The sequence below is a fragment of the Raphanus sativus genome, chromosome 1, assembly GCF_000801105.2.
Source record: "Raphanus sativus cultivar WK10039 chromosome 1, ASM80110v3, whole genome shotgun sequence".
In the NCBI taxonomy this organism is placed as follows: domain Eukaryota; kingdom Viridiplantae; phylum Streptophyta; class Magnoliopsida; order Brassicales; family Brassicaceae; genus Raphanus; species Raphanus sativus.
The window spans coordinates 10,271,402-10,299,279 of record NC_079511.1 but is presented as its reverse complement, the minus strand read 5'-3'; the positions used below and the strand labels follow the sequence as shown (position 1 = coordinate 10,299,279).

Here is a 27,878-nt window from a genome sequence, read left to right as displayed (position 1 = left end):
CTCCCTCCGACCCATATCTAAAGACTTAAAGCTTTTCAATGTCCATGTAAACAATTCACTGATCCAAATGATCAAATGCAGAATTTATTTTACCAAAAATGCATAATTTAAAGAATCAATATTTTTAATTATTGTTTACCGATATGGCTTGTAATTATTAAAGAGATAATGGAAAGTGGTGCCGGTAGTGGTTGGTGATTGGTGGAGAAGTTAGTGCAATAATATAACACGAGAGTCAGTACTTTCTTATAAAGTCAACGTAAGCAAACGGCCAAATAACAAAATCAGGCATGTGGATGTGTGGTTGATTGTCTTTAATTTTTCATTACTACTTACGTTTTCTGACAAATTAATTAAACCTCTATTAGTACGTAAACGTTACGGTGACAAGAACAATGCTTGCAATATGCGATCACACGTACACGTTTGCATGTTGATGTTGGAAAGCGAGATTTTTTGTCGCTCGTAAAAGAAAATGGTTGTTTCTGCCGAGTCTTTGAGGCGTAGTCTCATTAGCAGTGGCGGATCCACCTTAAGAGTTATGGGATCATTTTCCACCACAAAAAAAAATGTTATCAAATCATTTTCCACCACAAAAAAGAGTTATGGGATCATTTCCACCTGTAATTGCCAAATGACTAGTCATTTGGTTTGAAAGCTTGTTTATGAACCCGCAAACCTTCAGTGACACCATTTCTTAATATTTTTGTATTTTGACAAAATTTTACCAACACTATAACCCCATATAAAATGTTTTATGGGTTCACCTCTGCTCATTGGTTGTCCAATTACCCATTAACGAAGCTTTCGGCCCATAGAAGAATATACCGGTAACATCATGGCTTGTTGTTTAGCAAAAGAAAAAAAAAACATCATGGCTTGTTTAAACATTTAGTCACATCGTATGACTCATGTCCATTACTTGTACGTTTTACAAATCCCGACCACAAACTCATAAATTGGATGTATAATACGAAAACGATGACATCTACGTCAAACGTTAAGCGACAATTTTTGAGAACTTGAGAAAAATACTACAATCAATCAAGGGCATCCCTAAAATGTTGGGGACCATAAATATTTTAGGGTCTAATTGATATAATTGCAATAGTTGTTTATATGGTTTCGGATGTTTACGGATTGCAATAGTTGTTTATACGGTTTCAGATGTTTACGGATGAGAGTGGTTACGTACAGTTTTAAATATTTTTTAAAAATTGTATGATTGATATAGATGTTAGAAATTATTGAGTTTGCAAACATTCATACTGGTTAACTACCAAATTAAATAATAAATTAACAATATCTACATTTTATATAATTGTAAAAATATTAAAACTCATAATATTATAACAAATATAAAATTATATTTAAAAATTATACTATTAAATTTTAAAAAATTATAGAAAATATTTATGTTTTAAATTTCTATAATATAAATGAAAATACAATATATGCATTTTACTATTTCTATTATTTGTAGAAAGTCAAAAGAAAGAACTTGAAAATTGTATTTCTGAGGCATATGCAAGAAACAAATCAAAAGTTAACGAGAAATCAAAAGACAAATATTTCAAACTGAGCACAAGAAACAAATCATTTCTTTCAAAACGAGAAATCAAATAACAGAAACACAAACCAATAATCTTGGGCAATCAAGGTTACACATAAGACGATAAAGTCTAATGAGTAGTGACTTTAAGACTGAAGGATTTGTTAATCCAAGCCCTAAACCTTCTTTTTCTTCTTTTTCTAGCTCCATTAATGGGAAAACTCGATCTTCCATTTTCTTCCTCCACCTTCTTCTTTTCCTCTGACTTCTCACACAGCACGAAGTTCCTCGCTCCCAACGACCCAACTGCTTCCCATGGACTCAGAGCTGCACAAACATTTAAAAAATAATAAAAAAAGAACTCAACATTATTATCACAAGAAAAACAATTGGATATATAAATGGATGAGAGATTGATCTCACCTTCAGGTCCAACCATGGGACAATAGAAAATAAAATCGTTGAAGTCGGATCCGAGAATGGGAAGCCGACCTTCTCGAGCGTAACATTTAAGAGCAGTGTCGATCACAGCAGCAACCAGATCTCCTTCGTTAGCAACGAACCGGATCGGACCGGGGCTACCAAGAAACGTAACGCTGATCAAGATTCTGTTTCCCTTAACCATCCCTCTTTTCTTCAGCTTGTACAACATCTTTCAAAAGTAATTAAAAAAAATCGCTAGAAAAATATATGTCAAACGGGAAGGAGACTTTCACGGGTCGATGCCAAGGCAACGGTAGTACCAGCCTTCTTTGCAAGATCCGAACGCGAAAACAGAGTCTGAAGATAGAGGGACGAAGATGCTAGCCCTTTGGATTGTAAGGGAGACCCCAGAGTTATCGCAGATCGGATTAGCTTCCACCATTCACAAAACTTCACCTAAAATTTTTGAACGTAAAAAAAAAAGAGGGAGATGGAAACAGGATCAGCGAAGAAGATCGATTTAGGTATTCGTCGGTAGAATCAGGAATCCAAGAGGAGGAGCCGAGGAGGAGGAGGAAGAAGAAGATGACAAAAAAGGAAAATCGAATTTGTGAATCTTGGTGAGAGGAGAGGTATGTATATATATATGTTAAGAGATAACTGTTATGTTCTGTTGCCGCTTCGGTTATTTTCGGAGCCATTCGTTTTTTACTTTCTTTTTTGTTAAACGCGTGTTCATGTATATTTTAAGACAAAACCTAGATAAGCATCCTCTGTGCATATTTTTGCATGCAGACGCGTAATACACGTACGTGACAGTTGACAAATTTTAGTATGAAGGAATTATTTTCTAATTTAATTAGAAATTTGAAACCATCGATCGGACAATCTTTAAATGATTATTGGATGATAAAACTAATAAATAGAAGCCAAATGATAGTGTAACATCCTGAGTTGTGATATGTGAAAAGGCTTAAGAAAATTGATTTGGCTATATATGTCACCAAAATTGACTTATCTTTTTCGTCACACATCCACATCCGTTTAGAACTCCAGAGTTAAGCGTGATTGGGCTGGAGTAGTGAAAGGATGGGTGATCTATCGGGAAGTGATTCGCGATACCGTGAAAGTGAGGCCAAAGCACGGGGAAAGGTCGGGTGGTGATTGCAGGGTCAGTAAACAATGATTTCGAGCCTTAAAAAAATTAACGACCGACCGTGGGATGGGATGGGGCCCACGGGCCGAGAGAGCAGGTGTGGATGGCCCATTAGCCGCGGGCGGTCGAGGCGTTACAGATAGGTTTACTCATTAGCCTTTTTTGAAAGCAGGTTTATTCATAGTTAACTGGTCTAGTATCAGAATTCACACTAGCTAGTCTTGAATAAATTTCTGTATATCCTAAGGTAATCTGTTCTTATATATTAATTTAACCTCACATATTAGGGGGTGTATCAACTAGAATGATTTCGATCATTGTAATCTCACAACCATTGACTACAGGTTTGTCGTAGACAGTCATATAGAGGCGCTGGAGGTTATATTTCATGATATAAACCCTCACTTTTGAGTCTGTTATGTACTGACTTAATTGAGATTTTTAGAGCATCTACAATGAAAGTTTTTAAGAAAAGCTCTGGCAGAAAAAAAGTAAAAGTGAAAAAACAAAAGTACACGAAAGAAGTTAGAACATCTCCATTAGTGAAACTATGTTCGAATTCCAAGACAAAAGTTAATTTTTTTTTAGTATGATTTATTAATAAGAAAAAATAAAAAAATAACTGAACCAATCGTGGGCCGCCAAATGGTGTGGAGTCCGCGAAACAGTTGAGAGACACGTTCACAAAGAAGAGATTTCGCGAGACAGTTTTATATTTTGTGTGGGACCCACAATTATTTTAATATTTTTTTGGGAATAGTTAAGAGATTAGGAGTTTGAACTCTTAATGGGAATGTTCTTAGAAGCGGGTCTCGTAGTATGACTTTTGAGAACCTTAAAGATACTGTCTTTGACAAATGTTATATGATAACTGGTCCACACAAGAAAAGTTAGACAAAATTTATTTACATAATACTACTTACAATGGCCATTGAAACTTTTAATTCAATAGTTAGAAAAGATCCAGTGGGGTATTGAAAAAAAATTGAAACTCACGTGTATTCAACATAGTTGAATCAATTCAACATAGTTGAATCAATTCAACATTGTTGAATTGCTGAAGGAAGAAGCAAAATAGACCCTCCAAAGCCACTTGTCCCCTGATACATTGGTCACTGAAATTTCCGATTTGTTTTTTTTCCTCTCAATTATTCAAGATAAATTATTTCTTAGATTTTTATTTTTTAAAAAAGTTTTACATCAAAAATTTTCATTTTCCATATTTTATAAATAGAGACTTGTTTCATTTGATTTGGACACAGAAAACAAAACTCATCTCTTTCTACTATAATTTTTTTATTAGTCTACAAAAATTCTTTCTTTTTTTTTTCCTTTTTCATGTAAAATGAATCCTAATAATAATTTCTTTAACACCCAAAATTTTAATAATTACCTTTTTAACTATCTAAATCCTAATAACTATTAATTTCAGAATCAATCTTCTAGCCATTCTCAATATTTACCAAATTATGGTTATTTTATTTTCTCGTAATTTTATTAATATTGATAAAAATTCAGTTTACTTTTTGTCTTTAATATTTAATTTTATATTAAATTTTAAAAGTAACAAATAAAATTATTTAAAACATTTTTTGATTATAAAATATTTTAATTTGATTTTATTCAATAATTGTTAATATATAATTACAAAACATATAAAGAAAAGTATTTAAAAAACAATTGTATGATAGAGTATTGAATAAAATTCAACAAACCATTGTAAGTGGATGGATGTTGAATTATTAGATAGAAAAGAGAGAAGATAATGTGGAAGAAAAAGTAGATGATGTGGAGGGTGTTGAATCATTTGGGTATCTCACCAATAGTGGTGCTCAATACTCTCAGTCAGAACACTGTTTTGATGAAAAAATCTTGTGGGGCTCTGAAGCTACTACATTGATTCTATATATTTTGGTGCTTTATCTCGATTCTCTCGTACTCTTTTATGATCCACGAAGATAGCATGAATACCACCAATCAAACAAATTAGCACATGTCTTACATAAGAAAACGTTGGCCTGGGACCATGAATAGATGCAAAAGAGAAGTTGATATCTTTTAGATTTATATAAATGATATTACTTTCTATCTCTATACAAAGTACTTTAATTGAAACATTACAGCAAAAGGAAAACTTATTCAACTACTATAAAAACAAGATCCGTAGCATAAATAGATCCTCCAGAAGATGCTTGCGAAGACAGAGGTTAAAGAATAAGTCACAGACATTTGAGGCCACACACATAACTTGCTCCTAAACTGTTCTTCCGAAATTCATTCTCTTTAAAGAATCCTAGTAGAGAAGGGCTCTATCAGAGGAGACATGGAGGATCTTGTGGGACTTCTTAGAATCCGAGTGAAAAGAGGGACTAATCTTGTTAGTCGAGACTCTCAGAGCAGCGACCCTTTCGTCGTCATAACTATGGGTCCTCAGGTACACACATTCTTTCTTTCTGTTTATCTGTTACATAGTCAGAAACTCTAATGGTGTGTAAATCAGAATCGGCTCTGGCACAGCTGAATGAAACATTTATATGTTTATTATTAATAAATCTCAGATCCGATCATATGTGAATGGATGTCTTTACTGATGTTATCTCCTGTTTGCTTTGTGAATCTGGCTCAGACATTGAAGACTAGTCGTGTGGAAAATAACTGTAACCCTGAGTGGAACGACGAACTGACGCTTGCATTCAATGATTATAATCAACCTGTGAATCTCGTGAGTTACTTCTTTATTGTGTTTAAAATATGCTTTGTTAGTTTCTGAATATGTAGTTTCTTTTGTACAGGAAGTTTATGATAAAGATACATTCACTTCCCATGACAAGATGGGAGATGCGGAAATAGACGTCAGGCCATTTCTTGAGATTCAAGCAATGGGTCTTCAAGAACTACCTGAAGGAACCGAGGTCAAGAGAGTGAAGCCGAGTACAGACAATTGTTTGGTTGAAGAGAGCAGAATCGTTTTCAGTAATGGAAAAATCGTCCAAGACATGATTCTCAAGCTGAGAAATGTCGAAAGAGGTGAGGTTGAGATTCAAATTGAGTGGATCAGTGTTCCATAGGGTCAAGGGATCTTTGAAATAAGACATGAAAAACAACTATTGTGAATTTTTTTTTTTTAACTATTGTGAATTGAATTGTACGCACACCGGAAGAGTGCAAGTCTATTTACTCCTCTGACATTAGGCGTTTGTTTGGTCTCTTTGGAGATTCGGAGTTCCAGGGCGAGCCACATTCTCGTCAATCTTCCTGCTTCTGCGTTACATGTTCAGTTATCATCAAGAAGCTCTTGAACTCTTTCCATCACATCTCCTTCTATATATATATATATATATATTTAATTAATCTCCTATTCTATATTATCTGGAACGTTATCAGATTCCTCTCCGGTTCCACTGCTTCGATCCTCTTCTTTGCCACATCAATTTTTGCCACCAAAATTGTAGCGGTGACGTTACCAATCAAAATGTTATATATTCTTGATATAGATATGACTTTTGGGTTGTAATCAGATTATATTACCAACTCTCCGTCATTTTCCAAGGTTTACTTCCCACATCAGTTTAAAGTTGCCCAACCAGATATATGACACGCCTGATTCTCTGCATCTCCCATTGTTTCTCTAAGTGTTTTATAGTTTTAGATGGGCTAAATAGAAGTGAAAGGAGAATGGGTGATTCCCTATATAGTTGTTAGCTCCTTTTATAGAGGGAGGGTCACTTGAAATTTAAGTAGGAAAATGGATTGTTAGCTATATGAAAATTCTAATCACACAACAAAACAGCTTTGCGAAGTTACAAACTATTGGTCATCACATTGTTCATTGCTCGTGTAACCTTACACCGAAGGTTGTGAACAAACGAAGCAAATTTGAAAGAAAGTAAGAAAACAAAAAGTGAAACTTGATCGAGGCAAATGCCGTTTTAAATTTTTACGTTGATTGTATGAATGAGTAATTTACAATTCTTTAAACTAGTATTATACAGCCAATGAATGTCATATTTTACTGATGCACACCAAAATTTAAGTCACTTCTAGATTACCATCGATCAAAAAGAAATTAATGCATAAACAAGATAAAAAGATATGTTGCAAATATTTGCGCAAACTTCACCTTGGTTTCAGTCTAAGTGCAAATGAGATAACTTCACCACTTATCAATGATGATGCTATGATTTCTCCATTATTTCGCCCTTCTTCATTCGTGTAGATTTGACTTCTCTTTTATTGGAGTTACATTTTCAGACTAAACATTGTTCATGACTCGACTGGCATGTATTACAGCGGACTTGATCCTGTGGCTAGGTATAAATACATTTGATAAATTAGTGGTTAGGTTTTGCAACCGATTGATGCACCGTGATCGATTGATATATCTCCAACATACATACACAGCGTATTGTATACGCCAAATATATAGAGCCATATTTATATAACATTAACCAAAAATTGATAATAGTTATGGTTTCATGCATAACTGTATAATAAGTACTAGGTGTTTTCCTGCACCATGTGCAGAAATAAAATTTTTAAAATATAAAATTATTTTAAAATACAAATTTTATTAATTTTTGATTTTGTTAATTTTTGATTTTATTATTTGCTTACAACATATAATCTTAATTTTAATCATATGTAAAACTATAAGATTAAAAAAATATTTTTATTCAATGTATATTTAGTAATATATATGTATATCTTTTTGTAAAATATATTAAATCAAATTTTGTAAATGTAAGAGAAAATTTTTGTTAAGTGTATAATTATCAAAACATAAAACTAAATAATTTTATAAAATTTATGGATATTAAAAATAAACTAATAGTATTGGATTAGAAAATTACATTTAAAAACTATATAATTTTGAAGAATTGTTTTACTAATACTAATTATAAATTGGAATTAACTTTGAAAAATCCAAAATAATATTATATTTTTATTTATAACATTATATTATTTATTGCTATATTAATGATGATCTATGAGTTATTACCATATTTTAAAAACTTACTAAAAATACAAATCAACAATAAATGTAAATGTCCATGTCACTATTTAAAGAATTTTTTTTTAAATGCATAGTATTTTGAAGAATTGTTTTTGGTAAAAAATTATTTATTACTTATAAAAATATAGCTAAACAATATTTCGAAATTTTAATTTTGATTATATTTCTATTTAATTTATTATTTATTGTTATATTAATTATGATATATAAATTATTACCATATTTAAAAAACTTATCTTAAATATAAATCAATATTAAATGTAAATATGTCATAATTATCTATAAGTTATTACCATATTTTTGAAAAAATATCTTAAATATAAATCACACTAAATGTAAATATCCATGTCATAATTTATTTTAAGCCATGTCATCAATGTTAGTGTGCCATGTTCATAATTTTTCTTTCAAAATTAATATAGTGATGACACATGTCAAAATCACTTCTCAAATATAGTCTAGGGGATGTTTTTTATATTATTATTATAACACAAAATACATGAAAGGGAAAGCTCATACGCACATATTTTATTATTACCAACTTATATAACTTGAATAAAACTTAACATATGTGTAACAATAACTCCACATAATACAGAAATATATGCATGCATGTTCACCCCGATGCATCATATATCTATCTTATTAAAGTAGAAGTACTTTAAGCTTTTGTTTGGAAACATAGATAGTAGTAAAAAAAAATAATGTTGTTTGGATAAATGGATAGTAGTATATTAAGAAAAATAATAATGAGCTTAATTTTAATCATAGATTATTATGGCCCAAAGTACAATTAACATTATTTTTGGGTTTTGTATGATTGTTATTAATTTGTTAAAAAAAAATTATAAAATTATTTATAGTTTCTTTTGAAGGGATTTTTGAATAAATAAAGAACAAAATGTAATTTATTTATATAAATATATATTTTGTATGATATTTTCTGTTTTCGTATATTTTAAACACCTTTCGCAAAAATTCTTGATATATAATTTTAAAAATACAGTATAACTATATAAGTGATTCACCTCATGAGTTAATATGTGTATTTAAGAGTGAAACACTATTATTAAGTAAAAGAATTATTAAATTACAAAAGTATAAGTATTTGTAAAATTCTTACTACCGTGTTTACGGGTCACAAACGCCTTTATAACACGATACAGAGCCGAAATACATAGTTTAAAAAACAAACAAAAGTAGTAAAACTGAAATTGTTAAATGTTAGTTTTCTAAGTTTGTAAATACTGTAAATTCATCATAATTATTTATCAAAAAGGTATATACATATTTATTCCTAAAATTTTGGAAAATTTTGTTTGGGGATTTTCTCATTTAAACCAAAATCCAACACTTGATCTCCACGAAAATAGAATAGAGATTAATATCAATTTAGTTACCATTAATTATTCCTAAATATTTTCACATAAATTTAAATCTAGAAATTTTTAACTAATTTATATATTTGTTCATAAATTTTAGAAAGATTTGACGTGAGTATCGCCTCATTTAAATCAAGATCTCAAATTTGATCCCAGCGAATTAGAATAAAGGTTAATAACTACTAAATTGCCATATCTTTATTGTTCATAATTATTCCTAAATATTTTCACATATATTATTGTTTAAATCGTACGAAATCTTAGCATTTAATCTTAATAAAATCATTTTCCAAAACAACGTTGCTCGCCTTATATATATACACCTCTTACGCTTCTTTTCTACACATACATTCAGACTTCACAAAAAGAAAACGATGGAAAACAATCAAAATTATGTCGACGTTCACAAAATGAAACCACATAAAGATGCTTGGAGAGTGCACGTGAAGCTACTCCATTGATGGACATCGAACACAAGTTTTGGAGGGGAAACTCTAGAATGTGTTCTTGCTGATGAAATAGTAAGTCATCACCTAACTAAATTGTCAAGATATGTTTTATCTGTTCGTACAATTTTGGTCATTGTTAATTTCGTGTGTTTAGAGTGGCAAAATACACGTAAGTTGCAAAACAAATCTGATGTTTCGCCTGAAACGAAATCTCCCAATTGGTGAATGGAGATTTGTTGAACACTTCAAAGGTTGTTGCTTCTGGTGGTACAATTACGAAATACAAAGTTTAAATAATAAACAATAAGCTATATAATTTCGTTCAACTAATTTAAAGTTCTGAAATATTTATATATATCATAAAAACAAAAACCAGCCCAATATCCATGTGGATGCTCGAATCAGCCTCTAATATTATTTACCACAATAAACTAAAGTAGTAAAGATTGTACCCATTAACCTTTTGTTTTTCAAGATTTTATATATATCATAAAAATAAAGACCCGCCCAGTTGGGCGGGTTAAGATCTAGTAAGGTTTTAAATAAGCAGAAGAAAGTCTTCGTTCTACTCCGTGGACAGTAGGTGTTCATCAATCTCTTTGGACATTGATTCCAAGAATGGAAGTAGAGTCTCGGGATGAGCTACCTTCTCATCAATCCTCTCATACTCCATGTGCCACCTCACCACACTTCCGGTTCCTCCTTGCTTTGGTGTTACCTGTTGAGAGATTTCAAATCTTGACTAAGAATATCAAGGACACACAATATATATAATTATCTAGTTTTTTTTTGCTAAAATATAATTATCTAGTGTTACTTGGAGTGTTAACAAGAAGGTCTTGTACTCCTTCATCACATCTCCTTCTAAGACCCTGAACTTTATCAGATTCTTCTCTGGATCCACCTCTTCGATCCTATCCTTTGCAACTTTTGGCTTTCCATCTGCTCCCAAATTAAATGTTTTATGTTTTTTTTAATCATCAAGGCTGGTACGCAATAGTAGAAGAGTGTTATCGTGCATTCATCGCTGACCATAAGACTAATATCTGTATCTGCATGAAGAAATATCTTTGCCTATAAATTAAACATGTTGTCATTACCATGAATGTAATTCCACAAGACTATGCTTCCAACTTTGTCCCACTCTCCCTTGTGCAGCTCAACTCCCCCAATGTGGCGAGGGGTGACATTGGACACGTGGTGTGGTCTTTTAGCGAACATATGGTGGAACTTCTCTGCAGAAGCTTTGATATCAACATCCACCCAAATCTCTCCAACCATACTATCAGCCTGTGTCTCTGGTTTACTCGCAGGCTTTGTCTCTGGCTCGGTAGCAGGCTTTGTCTCTGGCTCGGTAGCAGCCTTCGTCTCTGGCTCGGCAGCAGCCTTCGTCTCTGGCTCGGTAGCAGCCTTTTTCTCTTTCTTAGTTTCTACCTCTGCCATTTTTCTATGAAGGATTTGTTTCTCTAAGTCGTTTCGAGATGGTTTGAATGAAGAGTGAGTGAATGCACTACAATCCGAATAGCTCCTTTTATAGAGATAATTAAGAAGACACATGAGAGTAGTTGTATTTTGCTTTCAGAGTGATTACTTCATTGTCCCTTTAAAATTTAAGTAGTTAGTTGTACAATTATACCTTATCTCATCCTAATAATAGGCTCAACGCATCACTGATAGCTCAACTTCTCCTACAGCAATCTTCAATCATTTATTTATCTAATCAAGCGCGTGATTCACATTGGTAAAATCCTTATAGCGACGTTTTAACAAAGAAGGCACTAAAGTAACAGTAAGTCAGTAACCAATGAAAGTAAAGGAAAAAAAATTGATTAAAATAGCAATAATCAAAAATATTTTAATATTTGAGTTTAGAGTTTATTAATTCGGAGGTTGGGTCATATAAAATTCTATAAATAATTTTAAGCATTTATAAATAGTCAAAATAATTTATAAATTATTAAGAGATACTTATAGAATTTTGTAAAATCAGTCGATGTTAATTAGGTTTTTTGCTAGTATCTCCTGATATAAATATAGGGTAAACGATCTATTTTCCCAATATAACTTTCATATAGCACAAGATCTCCACCAAACTATGAACTCGTGTTATATTCTCACAAATTGAAAGTCATAGACTTATTTCTCCATGAATCGAGAATTCAAAACTTAATTACCCATTGATGGTGGTTTTATATAGGTTTACCAATTTTAATCGGTTTATTCTTAACAAAAAATTTAAAATTCATTAAACCAATGTATAATCAATGGAGATGAAATTAAAATTCATGAAATCACTGGAGATGAAAGTATGGTCATGATTATTAAAATCTCAATTAGATTCAACCCAGATGTCTTTTCAACAGGAGAGCATCAAATGTACATGCTGTGTAAGCATAGATGCTGGAAATTGCACGTTTCTGCCACATTGTCTCCTTGTATCCTGGTGAGAGACGCTGTCGGTTCTAGAACTTTAATGATTCCAATACCATGCGCCTTAGACCATGTGCAACGGAGGTCCAAGACCAATCCTTAGCACGTTTATTTAGGTAAAAAACATAAAATAATAATAAAAGAAATTGATAATCCAAGGATCGAATCCTTACTTAGGGTGTTTAAGGATCAGATCCTTAAAAACGTGGCAAGGCTTCAGTGGTCAATAACAGAACAGAACAATCCTCCTTCTTCTACTACTCTTCGACTAATCCACAACCCCACTCGACTCGCAAACCTCTGCAACCTTTGATTTGATGATAACTTGTCTTTCATTTGATTTGATGATAACTTGACTCGCGAACCCCACTACTGAAACTTTTGATTTGATGATAACTTGTCTTTCATTAGGGAGAAGAAGTATGAGTTAGGTTTAAGGTTGCTTGTCGATGGAGAAACCACGGGTCGCCTTCGAGATGCGATCATAGAGAGAGACGAGGTACGTTAACTGTTTTAACCTTTTTTTAATGCATACAAAGTGTTCGATGAAATGTATGTTAGCTCAATCTTTTTTTTTTCTTGTTTTGCACAGTCTCTGGCCTTTACAGATATACACGTTTGGTCCTACATTTCGAGCTGAGAATTCCAACACTTCCAGGCACTTGGCTGAATTCTGGGTAAGCATTGTTTTCATCTTCCAGCCAAACTCAAAATTGATCTTTTACTTTCCTATGACCATTTTTCTAAAGACCTCTCTCTCATTCTATTGATGATGAAACTTGAATGAACAAACACATGTGATCCACAGGTTTCTGAAGCATCCCACGCTCGCCGCCGTGGGAAACGGCTCGTCAAGGAGATAGGGGATATCAAGGAGAAAGGTTGCCTAAGTAACGGTTGTAACCAACTTGGAGCCAAAGGGTGTGTCATGTATGCAGAGAGAGGAAGTGGTCAAGCTTGGATGCAACGCTTCTTAAGGTTTCAGCACTGGATGATCCGGTTCTAGCTACGGTTTGTGAGCCGGTAGAGAGAGCAAACTCAAACCACTTGTTCACTGCAGGACTTGCCGACAGCATGGGAGTTAGGTAACTTGTTTAATGACTTATCTGTTATAGGTGCTGTCTATGCTAGTTGGGAGTCTTCCAGCCTCTGAATAGCCTTTAGCCACAAGCTTCCTTTGCTGCAGCATCACCGACAGTGTATTTAGCAATATTGTTGGGTGAACTTATTTTCTGATGAACTTAATATTGAATGCAGTTCTGGTCAGACTTCTCATGAGCTTAGTATTGAACTTAATAGATCATTGTAACAAAAAAAAAATATTTTTTTCTCCTAAGGATCTTAAAAAGAATCCACCATTGGACTGTTTATTTTGCTAAGAGTCCTTAACTATTCAATTAAAAAAAAATATACTAAAATAGTCTCTAAGGACTCCACAATGGAATCCACCATTGTGGATGCTCTTAGCTTTTTACTACTTTTATTTTCACCAGCAAACTGAAACAGAAATGAATAATCATGAAGATGAGTTTCATCATAAAAGAAATTCAGTTACTATGGCAATCATTAAAGAAGAGAAGAAAGAGACATGTGAAGAAGATGAAATCTATTTTTAAAATATTATATATAAAAATTGGGTTTTTTTTTTGTTTAGTTGATTTTAATTTGACTGGTAAAGTATAAACCGACTAAACCAGTAAACTGACTTAAAATTATCATCTATAGGTAATTAAGTTTCAAACTATCGATTCATGCAGAAATGTGTCTGTGACTTTCAATTCATGGGAATATAGCGTGAGATCATAGTTTGGTGGGAATCTAGTGCTATATGATATTTATCGTGGAGAAATAGATCGTTTACCCTGAATATATCTTCCAAAATTTTGTAAAGTAACTTTGGCTGTCGATTGTGGCAGCCTCTCCTTTTCATTTTATGAATCAGTCTAAACCATTTATCTCTTGGTGATAATTTCAAGTCTTTTCTCCTTAGCTTTTTATTTATAAATTAAACTCATTGAGCTATTTCTATTTCAATAAGCTTTACAACGCTGTAATCTTTTAGGCTTGAGTTTGTTTCTCAATTTTAGGGTAAGCCACATTGGTCTTATATTCAACATGTCTCAGTTCACAACTCTTTCAAACACTTCTTGCTTTTGCATTACATTTATTTGAACAGTTTTATAAATGATAAGTAATTTCTAGAAAAAGTAAACTCTTAGATTGTAAAGGTTTTTTTCTTTTAAATTAAATTTAACTATTCAATTAAAAAAATGATATATTCCAAAACTATAATCTTTTGATAAAATAATGTTTTTATTGAGTAAAAAATCCTTAAGAAATAATTCAAAATTTATTCCAAAATCAGTGAACAAAAACTCTATAAATTAATATCCGCTAAATTAATAAATTTTTCATATTTTAAACTAGACTAGTGTAAAATATGACATAAATATATTATAAATTATTAGGTATATTTATAATTTTAATAAGATAATAAAATAATATATATAAAAATAGTATTTTTTGTTTTCTTAAAATGATTTCGATTTTATTTTATTTTATTTCAATATTTTGGTATTAATTAATTGAATTACATATAAAATTACATTTGTATTTTATCGTATAGAATCAACACACATAAATATATCAAATAATCTAATGAAAATATATAAAATTTAAGTAGCATATAATATCGTAAAATAAAATTCTTTTGATCCTTTTCCATCAGAGACATATTTTAAAATATAAAACTAAATAAAGAAAATTTGTAAATTCTATAAATTAATAAATTATACTTCCGACATTATGGTCTCATGCATAACTGCATAAGTATGATTTAAAACCCAAAAAATCTGCATAAGTACGATTTTTATTTTATTTTGCCACACAATTTAATACAAAAAAGGCAAGCTCACACTCATACATGTTACAATTACAAACTTGTTACTTGATAAAAAACATAACATATATACGTAACTACTATTACATATAATACAGAACTATATACATGCATGTACCACATACAAACCATGCATGCACCATACTCATCATATATAGGGTTTTAAACAAGCAGAAGAAAGTCTTGGATCTACTCTGTGGACAGTAGGTGTTCATCGATCTCTTTGGACATTAATTCCAAGAATGGAAGTAGAGTTTCAGGATGAGCTACCTTCTCATCAATCCTCTCATACTCCAAGTGCCACCTCGCCACACTTCCGGGCCCTCCTTGCTTTGGTGTTACCTGTTGAGAGATATCAGAATATTGACTCAGATGAAAAACCAAAATATAACTAGATCGAAATAGGAGTCACAAAATTTAGTATTACTTGGAGCGTTATCAAGAAGGTTTTGCACTCCTTTAACACATCTCCCTCTAAGACCCTGAACTTTATCAGATTCTTCTCCGGATCCACTGCTTCGATCCTATCCTTTGCTACTTTTGACTTTCCTTCTGCACCCAAAACTCGTTCAAAAATGAAATGTTAAATGTTTTTATCATCAAAGACATACACATATGCTTGATGTGAAACAGTCTAATAATGGTTTCTTGCATTCATCGCTGACATTAAAACTAATTAATATTTGTATCTTCGTAAGGAATTATCTTTACATAATTCATTACCATGAATATAGTTCCACAAGACTATGCTTCCAACTTTGTCCCAGTCTCCCTCGTGCAGCTCAACTCCCCCAATGTGGCGAGGGGTGGCATTGGACACGTGGTGTGGCCTTTTAGCGAACATATGGTGGAACTTCTCTGCAGAAGCTTTGATATCGACATCTATCCAAATCTCTCCAACCATGCTATCAGCCTTCGTCTCTGTTTTAGTCGCAGCCTTTGTCTCTGGATCAGTCGCAGCCTTTGTCTCTGGCTCAGTTTCTACCTCTGCCATTTTGTACGAATGATTTGCTACGCTAAGTCAATTCTGAATGGTGTGAGTATATATATGCCTTCAAAATCCGTATAGCTCTTTTTATAAAGAGAGAAAAGGAGAAAGTATTGTAATAGAAGAAGACAAATGAGAGTAGTTTTATTTTGCTTTCAGAGTGATTAGTTCATTGTCCCCTTGAAGTTGGAGTAGTATATTATCTCAACACATCATTTATGACTCAACGACTCTTTCTACAACGTTCTTCAATGATTATTTAATCAAGCGCATGATTCACGTTGTTTCCCTTCCGGTGTTCAGTTTCTCTTACCATTTATTGCCAAAATTGTTGCAGTTGTAGAATTAAATTCTTAAATTTTCAAAATTTTAGTTTTTAGTCTTCCAAGATTTTATCAAACTCATTTCTAAAAATTTGGCCACCCGCAGCTGTAAGTATCTCAACAAAATTCTCATAAAAATAAAAATATATAACTAAATTTTAATCATAAAAAAATTATACTAACATTATATTAAGAGAAACTTTGGAATAAAACCTTCACCGGTGCTGATGTTCTTAGAATATCTTTATTGCAAAAACCCATTTGGGTTTCTAATTTGTTTTTTTTGGTTTTTTTTGTCCGAATTAAAAGAAAAATTAAAAACGGACCAATCACGGGCCGCCACGTGTCATGAGACCCGCAAACAGTAAGAAGAAACGTTCATTCTTTCGCGACTTTGGCTTGAGTTTGTTGATGTTTTGTGGGGTCCACATCTACTTTTTCTCTTAAAACTCCCCCCACCCCCAAAAGAAATTGGGATAAAAATGCTCTTAGCTCCCGAATACCTCTCGAGATGGGAACAATATGAGCCTTTGATGTTGCACAGAATTCCAGAGAAGTGGGTAGCTGCGATCTCATGAACCTCTTTCAACCTAGAACCATCAACAGAGAGCATATAGTTTATGGCATTAGAATCATTTCGTATCCTGCTGATCAGATGAAAAAAGTCTGGTGTAAAGTCATCTCCAACAATACATTAAAACACCAAATTTAGTATTATTTTATCTCCAACAAGTTAACCAAAATTGACATAACTAAATTTAGTGTAATATTATTTATCACAACAAAAATTTAAAATATATATTTTATTATGTTTTATTTAATAATATAATATAATTTAATTACTAATAAATTTTCAATTAAACATAAATATATTTTATTATTTTCATTTTTAATTTATACTCACATAATTAGAAAATAAAAATATTTTTTCGAAATAAATCATTCAATGACTATCATTATTTACCACTTAAAATAATAAAATACAAATAATAATGGAATGTAATAAAATAATTATTTATTAATTATAAATGATAAAAATTAAAAAAATAACAAAACATGAAATAATATATAATATTACTTTTGACGTAAAATTTAGTATTATTTTTAAAGATAAAAAAAACTACAACACCAAAACACTAAATTTAGTGTCATTTTTAGAGATGTTATTAGGATCAACTGCTTCCAACTACTTATTACAAGATTGTTTTGTATTTAGTTATGTTTTTCTTTACTCCCTGCAGTTTATAATTTTTTTTTGTTTTTTTTTATTTCCACCCTTGCATGATTAGGATGATTAATTTATTTATCTAAACAATAAGACAATAAGTCTAAACAATAAGACAATAAGTGCGCTGAATAAAAAGGAAAGTTAATTTTGTCACGTCGTTTCAGGAGCAACTCCAATACAGTATCTCAAAGAAAATTTCTCATCATTTAATTATTATTTTTTTGACATCAAACGGCTATTTTGATAATATTAACTTATTTTAAAAAATTATATGTTTTAACTAAAACATAATAATCCCCTTTCATTCTTATTATTTTGTTTCTAATCATTTTTTTCTTTTAATGATGAAAAGAGTAGTTAGTTATTGTTTATCACGACTTTTTTTTACAAAAAAGGTCTAAAAGTAAATTTTTGAGAAACTATGACTGGTGATTATAAAAGAACAAGAGGAACAAAAGAAAAAGAATGATTAGAAACATAATAATAAGAATGAAAGGGGATTATTATGATTTAATTAAAACATATAAATTTGTTTTTTAAATATAAGTTAATAATATGATGATTAGTATAACTCACACATATATATTTGAGTTATAAAAATAAAACAAAGAAATTTCAATTTAACATTAAAAAAAACATAAGGGAAATTTATTTGGCATATAAAAATCTGAGAGATATATCTATATATCTTATTAAAACACAAATTCACTTAATTTGGAAACATATATTTATTAACATACATAAACATAATAATTTATGTTTGATTCATAAATAAATACATCAAAAATAGTTACTATAATTAAAATATTAATTAACAAATATGTTATATAGCATATTATTTTGATTGGTTTTGTATCCAAGCACAATATGAAAAAATAAAAAATTACACACAATTAAAAATCGTCAATCTATCAGAAATAACAAATTGAACAAACATTCATATTAATGCATTTTAGGCAATCATTCAATTTGTGTTCTAAATAATTTATGTCTATTTTATTAAAATAAACATCCATACGGATTCAGGGATCAAGTATTCATTATAAAAGGTGTAACTTTTTTGAAAATAAAAAAAAAAAATCATTTTTTATCATTCATTATTTAGTCACCATTTACACTTTTAGATAACGAATGATGCTGGTTCCCTCATGGTACTTGCTTCCTTTCATCCTTGGTATGCAGGCACCGAGGTAAATGTTCTCTTTGCGAAACCCATTTGTACGTAGACTTTCACTAAAACTTTAATCAAAGAACTATGCAATACAGAAAGAATTTGAACACAAAGGTAGCAAACTCCCTGGCTGGAGATGAAATTGCATCGAGTCTATATCATACATCTAGGGGAAAGCTGAAGAAATACCTAAGAAATCCCATCGAGTCTATATCATACTTCTAGGGGAAAGTTGAAGAAGTACCCAAGATGGGTAGATTACACAATGATCGCCACAACGACAGTACTAAGGTCCATCTTTCTTAACTCATCTCCATATACGTGTTCAGAAAATCTATCCAGTTAGATTCAGTTATGGTTTGTCAAGTGTCTCTAAAGGGATCTGGAAAAGAGAAACCAAAAGTTATTAATGGCTAAAAGAAAAGCTTTAAAAGATCCAGATCTCAACACTTCTTTGATAGGAGGTCTTCTGATCATAGCTGACGATATCTTCACGCTGGTTGGCACCCCGCGGAAGCCAGTGGAGCTTGAACATGTTAAAAGGTTCTCGAATACTAGATTAGATTTCCAAATGTTCCAAGGAAAATAGTCGAAACCAAAAATTGCAGAAAACAATGAAAAATTGCAGAAAACAAAACAGGGAGCAATCATCAACTCAAATATCTCTCTCTCTACTCTCACTCTCACAACACACATCAATCATGAAGAGTAGCTCTTTGACTGAGCAGATGTCTCCGGTAGGAGAATGCTGGCCGGTACGGTCTTAGACGGTTGAAGAATCATCTCCACCAACACGCAGTTTGGCGTCGATCGGGATCAATCGCTTCGCCATTTTTCTCTTTAGAATCAACGACGACGGAGATCGTCGGATAAAGCTCCGCAAGATTTAGGGTTTAAGCAGAAGCGTGTGTTGGGGGTTTCATAGTTACTTGGGCTTTTAGGAAGACCAGGCCCATTGATTCGATCTCATGTATTTTCTTGTCGCCTTGTTCATCATATTCAATAATTTATCCGATAACAAATTTCTTACACTTGCAAAATTAGTTCTTACATCAAATTAAAACGATCGATATAATGAACGATTTTTTTTTTATTTCTTACTTTGGATTATGCTATGTTTTCAATATTTACATTAAAAATAATGAAAGTATATTAGTAGATGTATTATTCATGGACAAGTGGAAAAAAGGGGGAAAAGATAGTAAAATGATTAGTCCTCTAGAATTCATTTTTCTTTGTTTGTTTTTAAAATTTTTTTTACTAACATTACCACTCTTAAGATTGCTGATGTATTTGATTAATAAAAAAAATCTAAACTGGAAGAAAATTAAATTGACAGAAAGGCACATGCACGTATGTAATACATTTTAGAAGTGGACCGGACCATAATGGTTGGTCGAGCGAACAATCTTGAATGTAACAATTACTTTGCACATGTGATGTCCAAATAGTTCAAAATTAAATGATTTGGCAACGAAAATGGAAACAAAAATACAAATTATAAAACTTGGCGAAATGGCAAACCGCGTTAAACTTTTCCAAAACTGGATTCAACTTTAATTATTCTCAATTTTTCACAACCAAATGTTTAACCAAAAATTGAACAAATAATTGTATTGGATTTCCTTGCCAAACTATTCAAAGAAAATAAGTAAAACTGACACATGGAGGTCCTTAAAGTGGGCAGAGAAGATAACAAAGCAACACGCGATCAAAAGCTCAATGTGTCTTTTGGGAGGTCCCAAAAGTATATGTATGGGTTTTAGAACTCATGAGTCATGACAATGATGAACAAATGGATAGGCACTACAGCATATAGATTCACCTCATCATCCTAGAGTCTAACGAAAATAGAGGATCTTGACACTAACATCGTATCGAGTCTCATCAACATCTTTACTTGTGTTCCGGCCAAAGCCACCATAAACAAAAAGAGAACATTACCAGCCTTGCATCGTGCATTGACCTTTTTGTAACATTGGGAGAAGAATCACGAAACCTAATAAGACAAGGGCCAAGTTTCAACTATTGGTGGGTTTGACGTTCTTTCTTGATGTGCCACGTTATTATAAAGTTTCCTTAGACAAAGAATAAGGGACTCTTGTTCGTATTGATGTTTGATTAGGAAACAATAGATCGAAAGATAGCCACTAAATTAATTATGAATGGAAGAACATTTTCTGTAGAAATATTTTTGTGTTTTAATTTTCACGAGTGCTATATCCTTCTTTTCTTATTGTAATTGATATAATGGTTGTTAATTCTAACAAAAAGTAAAGTGTTTTGTTTAGTCGCTTGATTGTTAAGTCTGAACTGTTGATTCACGTTAACTGCATGCTGCCAAGGTACCTATCTAGACCTGGTTCTGAATATAGCAAAATTAAACATTGGATGAACCTCCAAACTTTAGACATAGACTTCTAAATTTATTTTTGAAAAATTATTTAAGCTTTTACCTAATCGTCTTTCCTAAAATTCAAATCTGCCCATATACCTCTCTCTAAGTAGAAACTTTCTTTTTGCTAACAGATCACAGGTGTAAGTTTTTCTTTTTAAAACTTTAACGGATGTAAGAAGTTAAATAGTACTATTTAGTGGAAAAATGTAAAAATAATACTATTGATTTCAATTCACGAAACGATGTTTTTTTATAAAACTCATAAAACGATGTTTAGATCGTTTTATTGCACGTTGACTTTTTAGCAAAAGGTATACTATTTCACGAATTCATATATATATGTTGTGATATTCTTTTGGTTCTTGTTGAATACTCGGATACACGTTAAGTAAAATATTAAAAGAAATCGTTAGAACTTTTGCATTTTGCAAGAAAATCCATCGACTGTTACATTTGGGAAAATTTCATAAAGAAAACTTTTAAAGTGGCAGATACGGACACTTTGAATCTTAGAGGGGTGTATTCAAATTAACATTTGAAGTGAATTGATTTTTAATGGAGTTTTAGATGATTCCAATAAGTTGTAGAGATTTAGGCGATTTTTATTAAACCACTCTAGAGTATCACCTAAAACCATGAGATTTGTGTTTTAATTTTTTTAACTAAGAAATTCCACTCAAATCCTAAAATCACCTAATAACTTTAAAACTCCACAACTTGAAATATTTTCAATAACAGTGGATTTCAGAATACTTTACGAAATGTCAAGTTCAATAACAGTGGATTTTAAATGAATTTTTAAAATTCATGTTTCAATAACAATAGATTTGTCATTTTAATACAAATCACCTGAAACTCTCAATAGAATACACTCCCCTTAAAGTTTTTTAACTATCTGAACCTTTAGAGTGACATTAATATCAGAAAAAACTTTCAATTTGGTTTACTTGCATAACAAGTAAAAAGTAGTTTAGGTAAATGTGATAATAATGTGTCAGTTTTTTTTAGAAAAATAATTATTTAATTAATAAAATTAATAAAAATTAAATAAAAATCATAATAATTAAATATAAAGTCGGAAAACTAAATAAAAATTAAAACAATTATTTAACAATTTACAAAATACAACAAAAAGTCAGAAAATTAAAATATAAAAATAATTATTTAACTAGTAAAATAAATAAAAATAAAAAAATCAGAAACTTTAAAATCAGATAGCTAAATAAAAATTAATAAAATTAAATACAAATCCAGAAAATAAAACAAAATTCAGAAACTTAAATAACACTTCAGAAAATTAAATAAAATTTCAAAATAAACTATTAAATTAAAAGACAGTTCTCTCAAATATACTCTTTTAAGTTTATGTTACAAAAGAGGCTCTAAAGAGGAAAGTGACCAAAATGTTTCAGCTAATAAAAAAAAAAGATCTTTATATCCTAGATATATTAATACAAATATAAATTAAAAAAAATATATGTTTTCAAATTCAAATTTTTATAAATATTTTTGAGCTTTTTAATTCTAATTTTATATTTTAAATTCGAAAAAGATATTTGAAACTATTTTTATAAATTTTCTTTTTCCAAAATTTTAATTTATTCTTTTTAAAAAATTAACCTTTATCCCTAAAACCCACCTCTTAACTCTAAATTCTAAGTCTAAATTAGTTAAATCTAGGGGTGTAAATATATAAAATTCCTTATTTAATGAAATATTTTGATCATTTTGATCCTTGAAAGCTATATTTGTGATTAAAAAAATTATAGGGTTATCTTAAAGTATTTCTCTTAAAAATACAGAAAATGAAATAAAAATTAAAAAAAAAATATTTTGATTTTTTTTATTATGTGATTTATTTTTGATTTTTGTTTAAGTTTCTGAATTTCATTTAATTTCTGTATTGTTATTTAATATTTGAATTTTTATTTTTCTTTATGTATTTTAATTATATCTAATTTATTTTTGTAATTTACTTTAATTTCTGAATTTTTTTGTATTTTCTGATTTTATATTTTATTTTCTATTTTTTCTTTGTTTTTATTGATTTTATTAATCAAATAGTTATTTTTTTTAACAGTTATTTTCTAAAAAAAATGATACATCATCATATTTACTTGTACAACAAGTTAGTTTTTTATTTGATGAAAGTAAACCAAATTGAAAGTTCTTTTGTGATACAAACGTTAAAGGTTTAAAAAGTCATTAGATGTTACTTCCAAGAATTTTTATGCGATTTCCCTAGCATGTAATGAAGATACTTAAATTATGGACTTCTAGAAAACTTGTACAGCTCCGTTTAGTCACATTCACGTATATCTTCATGGAGATAAGAACATATGCTACAAACAAAACATCACATCAGTATAATGGAGAGAAAAAAACATATCAAAGACAAATCCGTATAAGTTGTTTGATGTACAAGCAAGTTGGTTCAGAATAGGGGTTGAAAGAAGGTTGAAAAGGGGGAAAAATATGAATGGACAGATCTTGTCACAGTCTCAAGTCGCATTATTATTTTACTTTTGGACTATTGGGTCATCGGTCAGATTATATGGTTGCAACTTGCAAGAAGATGGAAGTTGACCTCTTTTTCATTCCAAAATATGCTTGATGACTTATTAATTAATTATATTTTAGGTTTCTGATACAGAGAGCAAATGAAACTGCAGTAACAAGCTGGTGTTTATTTTTACCTGACAAAAATGTTTATCATAAAGTTCAAAAAAAATGTTTATCATAACACCCTTTTTGCGCTTTTATGTTTTTTTTTTCTCACGGTGTGAATGATATCCGCTGTTTTGATAGTATAAATGGTGCGGTATTAAAATATGTTATGGTATTATTTTTTTATACGTTTTGTGGGACACAAAAGGATTTGATATAAAAAATAATTTGTTTTTCAAAAAAAAAAAATATATAAAAAATATATTAATTTTTTTGCTTAAATAATGTCATAATATATTTATTTATAATTTGAAATATAAAATTAGTATGATTAGTTACTATAATTCACATATATTTTCTTTTTAATATAATTTAATTACTAAAGTTCTTTTGTAACAAAATACATATTAAAAACATTGTAAATAAAGTGTTAAATATAAAACTACTATACAAAAAGAATAGTATAAAATAATTTAATATTTCCATATCATATTTACAGTATTATCTTTTATTGTGTCATATGCATATTTTAAAAATATAATTATTATTCAAAAATAAAGTGAATATATTTATTATTGCTGGTAAATTAAAAATGCATATTCCATTTAAATTAATTAAAATGAACAGTTACAAATTGAAAGCGCAACGCTAATTGTTACAAATTAAACTAAAAATGCACAGTCTATAATGTAATATTTTAAGGGTTTGTCTTCAAACAAAAAAATATTTTTAAAATAATTGTTGTTTAGTGCGTAATTGATTGATCCGCTGGTTACAAAAACTTTACATTTTCATGTGTGTTTTTTCTTCAGTGAACTATTTTACGTGTTTTTAATTTTGCGAAACGGTTTTTGTTTTGTCTTTTTAAATAACGCAGATATCTATACAATTTTTTTGGTGACATTTGCGGTCTTCCAAATAACGCTACTTTATGTATAGTCACTACCTCAACAACAATAAAAATACATTTTATGAACCATCAAATTATTTTCCTTGATAACTGATCATCAATATATATTTTATCACAAAATTTATGCTAAACTATTATCTGCTTTTTTTTTAATATATTTCTTACCCAACAGCATAGTTTTGTTTCGATGATCCTACAGAGTACAGAGTAATACTATTTTTATTTAAATGGAATGGCGTGAGTTTCAAGTTGTTAAAAAGGTGCAATCATAAATAAATTTTTTATTATTAATTTAAGGTATATATAAAATGGATATCTTTGAAGGTAATTTAAATAGTGGTATGCAAATTAGTAAAAGTAGAATTCCACCCCCTCCCCAAATGAATTCCTCCTAAAATCTTCATGAATATTTAAATCTCTCACATTTTCATAATATTAAGTTATTAACCACTTAAAATATACTAAAAAGTAGAAAGAAAATTATTTTGTTTCATTCCATGAATTTGAAAAACAACATTTCTTTCAAAATAGTTCTACGTGAAAAAAATCAAAAACGTAATGTAATAAGCAGAACACTAATTCCGGTTCTTCAAATTTCATTAATAATTTTTACTTTTATTCCATTTATTCCAAGTGATCAAAAAAAAAAAATTCCATTTATTCCTTTCTCTGAATATCGTTACAGCGACAGTGTGTCTGTGTGTGCTATTTGGATTCTTCAATATACACGTCAATATACATAGTCAATATACACGTCTAGTTTTTTTTTTTGCTAAAAATATACACGTCTAGTTTTCTAACATATTTGGATTCGTCTTGATTATCTCTCTTAATCATGTCTTTTGAATAAAAGCATCCACATATCACATATGTGTATAACTAGGCATGTGTTGTTGACGTGGTGATGTGTAACTGTTATTTTATCCGTTAATTTTGATTTCAATTCATTATTCTATCGATTCGATCTAAAAAATGGATACCCATAACTTTCGAAGTCAGACAAATATTAGAAAATGAATATCTATTTCGCAAATACTAAAAAATTAGAGTGCTTTGAATTTTTATATAAATATATGTATATTACACTAAATATAAAAATTTAAATGTATAATTTTATATAACTATTATTTTAACATATAACTTTTATTAGTTTTATTTATAAAACTACTATAGAAGTATTAAACTAAGAAAGGAATATAAACTCTTTATAAAAACTGTAATTATTCTAAAATTTTATGCTATAAAAAAATTAATTTATTTTTAAAAATATACAGACATAGTTTCATTAATTTTTCGTTCTATATTTTGTATTATGTTAAAGATAATTTTTGAAGATAAACTTGTATAGTTTTTCAAAATTGATTTGTATCGAACAAAGTGGATAAGATATTTGTTAGTCTTCGTAAATATCTATAAATTTTTATTCCAAAACAATACAAATCAAAATATTAGATATTCGTTAAATACGAATCAAATTTTAAATACTGAAAACTAAGATACTATAATCCGTACTCACCTTTAGCGATGTAACATTGTTGGTAAATTAAAATATAACATGTGATAATAATGTTGCAACGAAAACTATACCCTAGTCCATTAAAGAGATAACGACTAGACAAAGATGATAGTGGCAAAAAAAAAAGATGATAGTGGCAATTCTCCATAAATAGAAGTGAGGCCCGCTTTAGTTCAATACCTATCAATTTACTAGTCATGCTAAAATTTCCTCCCAGGGAATTTTGAATAATACCCACCGCGACTTTCATTTAAAGGTATTGTACTTATGCGTTAACGATTTGTGTTGCTAGAGACTCGGACTGTTGTATTAATTCACAGTTTCACAAGAACAGACGCTATTGGAAAAAGTGAAAATGAACTTCTTGATACATCAAAATTTGTTCAACGTCATATATATATGACCACTTCAGTAATGGTTAAGCTAAACTGGGGTCTATATCCAAACGCTAAAAAGACAATCAACAATCATGATTTTTTGTTGTGTCAGTATGGATCTTTTTTGAATGATAAATACTTTTCTTAGTAAAGTCTTATCTAGAGTGAATCTGTGGCCAATTATTTTATTATGATAATATAAACACTAGTGCGAACACTAAAGATTCCCGAAGATTAAAGAAGTCGACGAGTTTGTTCAGTGGAGGAATCCAAGATTTTCATGTGTCATGTCTTATATTTGGGTCGTTAAATGCAACGATTTTTTTTGTCAAATATTTTATTAGTATGTATATATAGCCAAATTCAGAAAGATATAACGATAAATAAAAATAGAAGATATAAAGGTAAGACATATTGATGAATCAATTATTGTTTAACCTCTCAGCATATAAGTAGTGACTCGTTTATCATTTGTCAACACTATATAAAATAAATAGTCCTAGATAGAAATGACTTATAGCCTATATGTAGTTTATGTACCTAACAAGAAATTTAAACTAAAACTAAGGATAGATGGACCAAGTAATAGTCACGCGAATACATACATTCACAAGTGCGCAATGTGCATAGTGCTTTCACATTCCCCTTCATTCCAAAAGAGTTGGGCATCAGATTCTTTTTTCATGCGTAACTCCAATCACGTCCCGTTACTTTTCCCTTTTGTTTCTTTCTTCTCATATTCTTTTTCTTTATTTTAATCCAATTTGGCCAAACCAATATCCATTATAATAGTATATACTTGTATTATTTGATCTCGTGTTCAATGCCCATCCATGTTACGTGGCACATGTTTTCATAGATCATTCTCGTTACACTGTTTTTTCACGCATGAACATAATTGGTTAAAAACAAAACTATATACCATAAACATAATTAGTTAAAAACAAAACCAGAAACCATATATATACTACAATACTAAATAGGATCCCAATTGA

The 27,878-nt window shown here is 30.1% G+C and overlaps 4 protein-coding genes and 1 long non-coding RNA gene across 5 annotated transcripts; 2 read left to right on the top strand and 3 right to left on the bottom strand.

Annotated features, from left to right (window-relative positions):
- Positions 1 to 1,492: 1,492 nt before the first annotated feature.
- LOC108855449 (uncharacterized protein At4g22758) lies at positions 1,493 to 2,592 on the bottom strand. The gene is made up of 2 exons (XM_018629284.2): positions 1,976 to 2,592; positions 1,493 to 1,879 (listed from the first exon to the last, which is right to left on the bottom strand). Exons 1-2 carry the CDS (start codon positions 2,202 to 2,204, stop codon positions 1,683 to 1,685), a joined length of 426 nt encoding a protein of 141 aa, XP_018484786.2. The 5' UTR covers positions 2,205 to 2,592; the 3' UTR covers positions 1,493 to 1,682.
- Positions 2,593 to 5,232: 2,640 nt separating this feature from the next.
- LOC108861238 (protein C2-DOMAIN ABA-RELATED 8) lies at positions 5,233 to 6,438 on the top strand. The gene is made up of 3 exons (XM_018635074.2): positions 5,233 to 5,565; positions 5,758 to 5,853; positions 5,924 to 6,438. The coding sequence occupies exons 1-3, from the start codon at positions 5,455 to 5,457 to the stop codon at positions 6,197 to 6,199; spliced, it is 483 nt and encodes a 160-aa protein (XP_018490576.2). The 5' UTR covers positions 5,233 to 5,454; the 3' UTR covers positions 6,200 to 6,438.
- A 2,161-nt stretch (positions 6,439 to 8,599) lies between these two features.
- On the bottom strand, positions 8,600 to 11,582 carry LOC108850230 (MLP-like protein 43). Its single transcript, XM_018623803.2, has 4 exons — positions 11,077 to 11,582; positions 10,794 to 10,918; positions 10,509 to 10,694; positions 8,600 to 8,782 (listed from the first exon to the last, which is right to left on the bottom strand). Exons 1-3 carry the CDS (start codon positions 11,531 to 11,533, stop codon positions 10,542 to 10,544), a joined length of 735 nt encoding a protein of 244 aa, XP_018479305.2. The 5' UTR covers positions 11,534 to 11,582; the 3' UTR covers positions 8,600 to 8,782; positions 10,509 to 10,541.
- Positions 11,583 to 12,491: 909 nt separating this feature from the next.
- LOC130512359 (uncharacterized) lies at positions 12,492 to 13,776 on the top strand. The gene is made up of 2 exons (XR_008945869.1): positions 12,492 to 12,905; positions 12,999 to 13,776. It is a non-coding gene; the product is annotated as an uncharacterized LOC130512359 (long non-coding RNA).
- A 1,481-nt stretch (positions 13,777 to 15,257) lies between these two features.
- Positions 15,258 to 16,454, bottom strand: LOC108850238 (MLP-like protein 43). The gene is made up of 3 exons (XM_018623810.2): positions 16,029 to 16,454; positions 15,733 to 15,857; positions 15,258 to 15,647 (listed from the first exon to the last, which is right to left on the bottom strand). Exons 1-3 carry the CDS (start codon positions 16,297 to 16,299, stop codon positions 15,495 to 15,497), a joined length of 549 nt encoding a protein of 182 aa, XP_018479312.1. The 5' UTR covers positions 16,300 to 16,454; the 3' UTR covers positions 15,258 to 15,494.
- Between the last annotated feature and the right edge of the window lie 11,424 nt (positions 16,455 to 27,878).